The sequence below is a fragment of the Mizuhopecten yessoensis genome, unplaced genomic scaffold, assembly GCF_002113885.1.
Source record: "Mizuhopecten yessoensis strain PY_sf001 unplaced genomic scaffold, ASM211388v2 scaffold207, whole genome shotgun sequence".
Classification (NCBI taxonomy): domain Eukaryota; kingdom Metazoa; phylum Mollusca; class Bivalvia; order Pectinida; family Pectinidae; genus Mizuhopecten; species Mizuhopecten yessoensis.
In genome coordinates, this window is record NW_018403431.1 from 842,496 (window position 1) to 852,213 (window position 9,718).

At 36.0% G+C, this 9,718-nt stretch overlaps 1 protein-coding gene across 1 annotated transcript in view; it reads left to right on the plus strand.

Annotated features, from left to right (window-relative positions):
- The window catches only part of LOC110462830 (neuroendocrine convertase 1-like), a 28,746-nt gene extending 19,644 nt beyond the window's left edge, over positions 1–9,102 (plus strand). The window contains exons 7-15 of the mRNA XM_021517072.1: positions 1,322–1,410; positions 3,276–3,448; positions 4,623–4,835; positions 5,150–5,250; positions 5,641–5,880; positions 6,371–6,528; positions 7,603–7,736; positions 8,038–8,229; positions 8,963–9,102. Of these exons, the coding sequence (XP_021372747.1) occupies positions 1,322–1,410; positions 3,276–3,448; positions 4,623–4,835; positions 5,150–5,250; positions 5,641–5,880; positions 6,371–6,528; positions 7,603–7,736; positions 8,038–8,229; positions 8,963–9,076 (1,414 nt within the window). The 3' untranslated portion in view covers positions 9,077–9,102. The remainder of the gene's footprint in view (positions 1–1,321; positions 1,411–3,275; positions 3,449–4,622; positions 4,836–5,149; positions 5,251–5,640; positions 5,881–6,370; positions 6,529–7,602; positions 7,737–8,037; positions 8,230–8,962) is intronic.
- The last annotated feature ends 616 nt before the right edge of the window (positions 9,103–9,718 follow it).

Here is a 9,718-nt window from a genome sequence, read left to right on the forward strand (position 1 = left end):
ACATTGCTATTGTGTGTATACCAATACTGATATGTCATTGATATTGTATGTATATAAATACTTATATGACATTGATATTGTGTGTATACCAATACTGATATGACATTGCTATTGTGTGTATACCAATACAGATATGACATTTATATTGTGTGTATACCAATACAGATATGCCATTGATATTGTGTGTATACCAATACTAATATGACATTGATATTGTGTGTATATCAATACTGATATGACATTGATAGTGTGTGTATACCAATACAGATATGACATTTATATTGTGTGTATACCAATACAGATATGCCATTGATATTGTGTGTATACCAATATTGATGCCGATCCTACCCTAGTTATTATGACATGGATATTGTGTGTACACCAATACTGATATGACATTAATATTGTGTGTATATCAATACTGATATTACATTGATAGTGTGTGTGTACTAATACTGATATGACATTTGTATTGTGTGTATAGCAATACAGATATGACATTGATATTGCGTGTATACCAATACTGATATGTCATTGATATTGTATGTATATAAATACTTATATGCCATTGATATTGTGTGTCTACCAATACTGATATGACATTGATACTGTGTATATACTAATACTGATGCCGATCCTGCCCTAGTTATTATGACATTGATATTGTGTGTACACCAATACTGATATGACATTGATATTGTGTGTATATCAATACTGATATGACATTGATAGTGTGTGTGTACTAATACTGATATGACATTGGTATTGTGTGTATAGCAATACAGATATGACATTGATATTGTGTGTATACCAATACTGATGCCGATCCTACCCTAGTTATTATGACATTGATATTGTGTGTACACCAATACTGATATGACATTGATATTGTGTGTATATCAATAGTGATATGACATTGATATTGTGTGCGTACTAATACTGATATGACATTGATATTGAGTGTATACCAATACTGATGCCGATCCTGCACTAGTTAGGTGACAGGTTCTCAGTGTTATTATCACATTGATATTGTGTGTATACCAATACTAATATGACATTGATATTGTGTGTATTACAATACTGATATGACATTGATATTGTGTGTCTTACAATACTGATATGACATTGATATTGAGTGTATACCAATACTGATATGACATTGATATTGTGTGTATACCAATACTGATGCCGATCCTACACTAGTTAGGTGACAGGTTCTCAGTGTTATTATCACATTGATATTGTGTGTATACCAATACTGATGACGATCCTACCCTAGTTATGTGACAAGTTTATGTGACGCCTTTATGTGTTACAGACATGGCACCCGATGTGCCGGAGAGATTGCCATGGTGGCCAACAATAGCTTGTGTGGTGTCGGCGTGGCCTACAACGCCAGGATAGGAGGTATGACGTCAGCATTGACAAAACTAGAACAGTCCCAAATACTGATAAGACGTTCTAGAGGTGAAAGCTGATTTCAACACAAGACAACTGTTAATAATTTATGTTCACCATTGCATGACAATACCAAAATACAACGCTACCAAGCCATGTAAACGTTACGGCCCGATTATTGACGTCATAATTATTTTTTACAGATATTAGCAGATCTACGTATACTGATGAACTAAAAACAATGTAATATGTACTTTACGGTACAGAGATATCTTTCAATAAGTTGAAATATAAACATTCACTGATTACAGAGGCCCTAATCTGCGTTTATGTCTGATCATAATTACTCTGTACAGCCAGGTATATATAACTCAACAGATTATGAAATGTAATCATGTCGTCATAATGGGACCGTTGTTAGGTACTAATTCCTGGACTCCTGACTCTTTTATTTATTAAACTAGTATACCCAATACAAACAATAATATTATTGAGATCCGAATCATAACACATGTATGTATTCTAAATACGGTAAACGTATATATGTAACTGATTCCGCTAGCTGTCATAGTCAATATGGGTTCAACATGGAAACTTATTTCAATGAAAAGCAGGTCAGTTCCTAAATGCAGTTCATACAAAATACCTAAATAGAATGTTTATAATAAGTGTGAGCTTTTCATTTCTTAAGAGTAATACATATCTATGTCATCACGAATGTGTCGTTTATCACTTCAGCTTTCTGCATAACGTATTGTCTTTTTAACATTTATTATTTTCCTAGATGTTTCTTCGTTCATTGCAGCCATATACTTCCCGTCATATAAATACGCATTATTTCAATGGTAAAGCGTACTTCAAAGTATACAAAAACGTGAATGTACAAGACTTTCTTTCATCCTTTCAATTACTTGTATGTATAACCATAACAAAGTAAAATCAACACATTTTGAAGTGTTTATTTCGGAGAGATTAATCTTGATACTCTACCGTAGGAAATCACAGCCCGCTTCCCCCGTCAGCAATAAATGGATATGCCTACATGCATTTAACCCTTCCTACAAACCGACATGTTGTCAGATTCCCTGCATATGAATGATCCTCAGATCATTGAAAACCTTATCTCCCAAGAGGAAGTTTGTCTTTGTGACAAGTATATATTTTTGCAGTCAGTGCCTCAGACTCAGCACAGAGCAATAATACTCTATTTTACGAGTGCCTTGAAAAGCCCTGTGGATCATAAACCCCCGTGTTATTACACTTCCCATACATCAAATTTGTTATTAATAGTTGTAAACGTCGCGGTGATTTCCCCATTGCCGGGCTGCGTGCCAGCATAGGGACTTTGCACTGGTCGTGTAAAGCAGCCGGTACTATATCATTGATCTAAGTGGTACATGTAATGTTTATTACAATAAGGACGTATTGATGCATAAAATTAAACAACAGGTACACCTACAATCAGGCCACTACCGTCGCAATATCTATTAGGACAGCAAAAAAGACTCAAGGGCAGTAAACGAATGTTTATAATCATATAGGTCAACGAAACATACTCAAAGTCTGTTATACGACAGGAATAGTGGCTGTACATCATTAAGGACATCATGATCAATACAACAAAATCAGAATAAACTAAAACGATTTTGATTATGATTAATTGTAATGAATGTCTTTCTATCCTACACTACTTAGGATTATATCCTCCAATCCCGTAGGTTTCCTCACATCATTTCTATTCATATGTTAGAACCAGAAAATTATAATAATATTATTTGTGTTTTGCTGTTGACGTAAAGGCTGCTGCTCATTTTTTTATCATTTTCTTTATTATCGGAAATCTGCATTGTGTATCTTATACTTTTGACTTGCAGGCGTACGTATGTTAGACGGTCGGGTAACAGACAGCCTTGAGGGCCAGGCAATCGCCTTCAACCATAAGTACATAGACATATACAGTGCGTCATGGGGGCCAAACGATGACGGTGCAACAGTGGAAGGACCGGGCAAAATGGCACAGAGAGCGTTTGAGCTTGGAATCAAAGAGGTCAATATATAAAGGAATGTTTTACTTAACAAATAATCAACGTTTATAAGTGTATAATGCTCGAATATATAACAAGGATGAGAACAAGTTAGCTGGCGAATGCCGTAAGTAACTTAGATAAGAACATTATTCAAATTAAACTGTTCTTTTGCCGGTGAAAATTTGTCACGTGAGCGTCGTTTTCAGTCGGCAATTGTTTTTCTCAATTTGACAGATGATAAAAGCACTAAATGTTGGCGTCAAGCTTTATACAGTTTGTTTATTTCAATCAATCGAAAGCATCAAATTAATACGAAACCGACTGACAAATATTATTTCAAATCATCTACACGGCGAACTAGGTTGGACACGATTTAAGTAGAAATATATAAACATTTGTGTTTGTTCCCTGGTAAATTTTCGAACAGTGTCGTTACATCACAGATATTGGAGAATTGATAATAACAAACAGATGTTCTTCATCATTGATGTTACCAAACCTGCCCCTGTCAATCAGCTTCATTGTTATAGTTAAACGTACGGGCCTGTCAACCTGATGTAGAACACACAATGTCCATTTGATTGACCAAAGTGCTGAATTATGAAACGCGGAAGGTTCAAGATGTTGGCGTCTTCCATTACGGGCATTCCTTTGCGATGCAGTATTGTTTTGATGTTTAAATTTTATTATTTTATAAAAAAAAAGTAGGCCCACTATATTAGCGCTAAAAATCAATTGAAACCGTTCGATACCTAAAACATTATGGTAGCAAAATGAACTGTAAACAGTGATTGCTGTCTATCAATCGGACTCCTCATCTCAAATTAATTCCTAAGTGGCCTGACCCGTCGTTTCTGATACAAGAAAGTCATACCTAAATAGCATGGTGGTAGAAATAATAGTTCCTCAACTCGGGACCGAAGTGTATCATGTTGACTGAACTCGAGTAACATAATTCTCCAGATGTAATATGTAAAGCTCGCAGATATAAGTTTGTTTTTCGTTTTATTAAAAAGAATACTTCAATCTAGTATGAAAATGAAAAACAAAAGTCACTCTTTGCAGAAACTTTACACAAAGCTCTAATATTAAAAAACAGTTTGCTTCTTAATATAAAAGATCATTATTTCAGAGATGACAATTCGAATTATTACGAATGATATCATTATAATTATGTACAAATATACTTGACAGGGCCGTAACGGGAAAGGTGTCATCTATGTTTGGGCTTCCGGTAATGGCGGTCGTTTAGGTGACAACTGTGACTGTGACGGTTACACAGGAAGTATATACTCACTGTCCATCAGCAGCGCATCCCAGCACCAGATGACCCCGTGGTACGCCGAGAAATGTGCCTCCACCATGGCAACGACCTACTCCAGTGGGGAGTATGGTGATGACCGGGTGGTATGTTCTATTATGATATCATTTCAAAGTACGTTAATATTGTTTTACAATGTTTTGATTCATTCGTATATAAACCTTATTTGTTTAATATAATAACTGTAATACCTTACACTCTTCACTTATTGTAACTGTTGCTTTGAACTTAGTAAAGATTACGTACTTCATGTATTCAAACTTAAATATCAGACGTACTTTGCACATTATAAATACTCTTGCTTATTGCATACTTGTCTGTATATATGTCACATATACATGTGTTATATACACTGGTATGCTTGTTACAAGCAGTAAAGTGAAACTGTATATTTTGTCAGGCCAGTGCTGATCTACACGGAGGCTGTACAGTCCAACATACCGGTACATCAGCCGCAGCTCCTTTGGCAGCCGGAATATTCGCTCTGGTCCTGGAAGCGAAGTATGACTGGATTTATTAAAAAACTTATTTACTATCTGTATGAGAACGGAACTTCTACAGATTGGAACGAAGTGAATAGAAAGTGCTTTTCTGACCGGTTAATACCGTGATATATTCACGCTGTGACAATGCATGCACCTCTTTTCCACTTTCGATATAGCAGTTTTATACACATGTAGTTGACAGAAATTGATATCTCTATGGCAAATGTGTAATAAAAATGAATATTATCGCAACGCTCTTTCATTACTTAAGCTAACAACATTTACTCAAAAATAAATATTTTGTGTATAGTTTGTGTCCATGTCTCCTCTTATGTGATTGTAAAATCAGTACATATTTAAAGTATGTTTAATTATCACAACCCAATAACAAATTAGTAAACTTCAGCCCAGATTTGACATGGAGAGACATGCAGCATCTGGTGGCATGGACATCCGAGTACTCTTCCCTTCGGAACAATTCAGGGTGGAAGCAAAATGGTGCCGGATACTGGGTTAACAATGCTTTCGGTTTCGGGCTCTTGAACGCCGCTAGCTTGGTACAGGAGGCTCACCCACAAACCTGGAAAACAGTTCCAGAGAAATACGTCTGTACAGTACACTCGAATTCAAATTCCAATTTACCACAGTGAGTCAAAGTAGTATTCTGATTAATTTTCTTATCTTAAATTAATTGTTGTAATATTTGTTCCATTATACGAACAGGCACGAATGGTATGATACATGTGTTGATTTAAAGCATCAACCACAAGCCCAGATTAACTTGATAGGCCATTTGCTTTTTGCGGTTTCCTTAACATGACCAATACGAAAATAGCTTTCGCTATGTTACGAATCTGATACATTTATGCTAAATATGATTAACGTGAGTCTATTACATTTCTAATAAATAGAATCGATGATTATAAATGGTATTCAGCGAAATAAAAGCAGCAAAAACGTGACTATTTCAGTAAAGGAATTATTTTTTTCAAAAGTTTGACTCTTTGTATCATATAATCTGGTAACCACATGCTATACATTAATATTGACTACAAAGTGTATACAAGACACCCTTAAATGGCATCAATATACTGTTTTCAATAAATGATGCTGATAAATCACATGCTGAATTCCAGGCGACTTCAGAGCGGCTACAAATTGGACATCGACTTGACCAGCAGTGGTTGCCAAGGACAGGACAATGAAATACGATATCTGGAGCATGTCCAGATGCAGATAAATATGGACTATTCCAAGAGAGGAGCTCTGCACATAAGCCTGACATCGCCAAGCGGTAGTTGTCACAATTATTCTATAACTTAAAACTTAGAGATATGTGTTTACTCGGTCGTATAAGCCATTACCGGGTGAGCAATTTGCTAGTAGGTGGGCAACAAAAACACTCATCATGGATGCGTTTGTAACATGGCACTTTCATCATCTCTGTTGGTATCACTAAAGCAATCTTATTCTATCAAAGTTGTATGCGTAAAGCCAAAGGAATGAAAAAGAAAATAAATTATGTTGAAAATAGAAAACAAATGCGTTTAAATTCAGTTGAAAATTAAACGTTTGTTTGTTAAAAATAGAGAAATAAGTACATTTGTACACACACATCAGTATAAAGATCACAGCTCGAATAAACACCTTTGGTTGTCTTTTGCCTGAATATATGTTGGCGATTAATTGAGAGATGTATTGCGAGCTGTTTTTCACAACAGCGAAATAGAGAGAGATAAATACTTTAAAACGCTAATGCATGACTGTGCCCTATGGCGTACATATAGAGTACCCCATAAAGGATAGTTAGACACTTACAGTAAAGTATTAGTAGTATTGCACAACATTCGTATAGTGGCTTCAAAAGCGCGTACTTAGGCTTAAGTCCAAACTATCTTTTAAAGAAGCAATTGGTCATAGTATACTTGATTATGCCAATAATATTTCCTTTCGACCACTACCATGGCTGTAATTCAAAAGGTGAATCTAATAATTATCTGGAATCGTAGCAACCTTTTGCCTGCTATCAAACTGTCTGTAGGTTTATGTGTTGTTATGGTTGCATTATACTGTTACTGAAGTCTACCTACAAGACATTTATACATTCCTATAATAAATGACACACGTTGTGTCCGTTTGAGGCTCGTCCAGTTTGCACTCTTACAGAAACGAAATGCCATAATAGCTAAAAACAAGGTTAGGTTCGTAAGTGTAATCTGGTTTATGATAAATCTGAAAACTAATCGATGACTTAATTGATTTATTCAAGTGCGACTAAACGGGAGAACAAATGAAGGCCAACTATACAGACAGAGAAAAATATAAAGCCGAGTTATATAATTAACATGTAGTATGTATACATTTCTAGGTAATGAGACGATGCTGCTGTCTGAAAGATCGATGGATGGGTCGACTGCGGGTTTCCAGAACTGGACATTTATGTCTGTGCAGTCCTGGGGAGAGAACCCTACCGGACAATGGAAATTGACTATCAAGGATAAGGTACCTGAACTGTATATCCGTTGATTAGATAAAAATTGAAGTTACAATATGTGGTGTTAATAAGGGCACTTCAAAAGAAGTTTAACTGTTAACGGTTAACGGTTAACAAAGATAACCCAACAGGACATGAACTCCTCACGTGATGACTGAAATGTTGTTTACGTTCACAGTTTCGATCACTTTTTTATCATGAACGCATTGCATTGCGTTATGTACATGTCTTTGTCTTATCCATTCAATCTTTTATCAAAATATAACGCTCATCACATAACGCAGAACTGAACCCGTTTACTGTTGACAGAAGAGAGGTGATAATCACGGGGTAGTTAAAGGCGTTACCCTCATCCTTCATGGTACCAAGGAGATGCCCGATCATAGACAGAGGGCTGGCGGTCGGCGAATTTACGACGTAGACTTTCAACCAGCTCACAATGTCAGACCATTGGCACACGACAGAACACTTGTGCACTACAAACCACACTTGCAAACACACGTGAGTAGCAAAATATGGCGATGACGGTATTGTCATATATCGACCGATAGATTTTAAAGTCAAACCAGAGGTCACAGTCACCACCTGCTACTAATCTGCACTCCACAGTCCCAAGATGAACTTGTATACCAAATATACTTACTCTAGGTGAAATAATACGAGATATGCTCAGGACAAAGTTCTCCAATGACTGGAGTCAGAGGTAAAAGAATACACCAAAAAGTCATTCTGTTCCCACACTATACTCCGTCGTCATATGATCCTGCAGAAATATGACTAATGTTAGTGAAATTTATGTATAGAAGAGTTGCTGCAGACAAACTTCTAAAAGGTTAAGATCAAAGATCAAAGCATAGGACTTTTGTATTTACATTAAATGGCAGAAGTCGACGTCAATTATTCAGCAACCTCGTTTGTCCCGCATGATATTTAGGACAGATATCATGAGTTTATGTTTCTATCCATTTAAGCTTGGGTTTGCGTTTCGTGAAAGAAGATGAAGAGAGTATTCTCCCAATAAAGGATGACGAATTTTACTCCAAAAGAAAACAATAGATTCCAATTCCAAATCCATTTCTCCCCGTGTATGCACTTTCCCTGTTTAATAAACGAAGTTGTTTACCTAAACTACATTATTGATACTGATTATGTTTGCCATATCAATCAAACTATATGTTATGCACGTGACACTATGGTGTCCAGTTATCGTTATAATGTCATTGTGTGCTTGCAGAAGTCATTCTCTCAACCTGGCCAGACACCGTTCCCGAGCGTCAGTACGTACCAGAGGCAATACCAGGATCTGATGAATAAATTTCGCTTGCTGAGTTGGAAACTAGGCAACTAGGTGTCAATAAAAATATATATTTTCCATTGGTAGTTCTCATTTCTGTCTCGTAAATAATCTATTGTTCCTAGCGGTATTAAAGAAAAACATATTACGAGTATTCACGAAAGGGGAATCCTTCTGAATAAATGAAGAAAATTCACGTGCAATTCTGTAATTGGCTATGTTTCTTAATCGATAATGGCGAAGGTGTTAATGCCTAAAGGGGTTATTTGATTATCATGGTCATATTGATGTGGGATTGAGCTCAATGTCACGATCTTTGCTTCTGTTTATCAATCATTTTAGTTCGAATCGTGGAACATTATCGGCTAAAAGGTGTTATGACGGACTTGTTTGATTTTAATCAGTGTTATCGTCGTCTTGAGGGTCTAAAAGCTAACGAACCTAACACAAATTTGACATTGGACACAATCAATGCTCGGAACTAATCGCATTTTTTTATGACGAAGTGGACACAGAATGCGTGTTACCTAATCGATAGTTAATACAGTATGCACTACAAATCACGAGTATTATCTAATCGTATCAGTTAACAGAGATTGTTTGCAGAAGATTGATGTTGAGTTTTACTCAAGCAAAATGTAAAATGTAACATATAACCGGACTATGAAAAACAAATCTTTTTGGGCCAGAATTTCA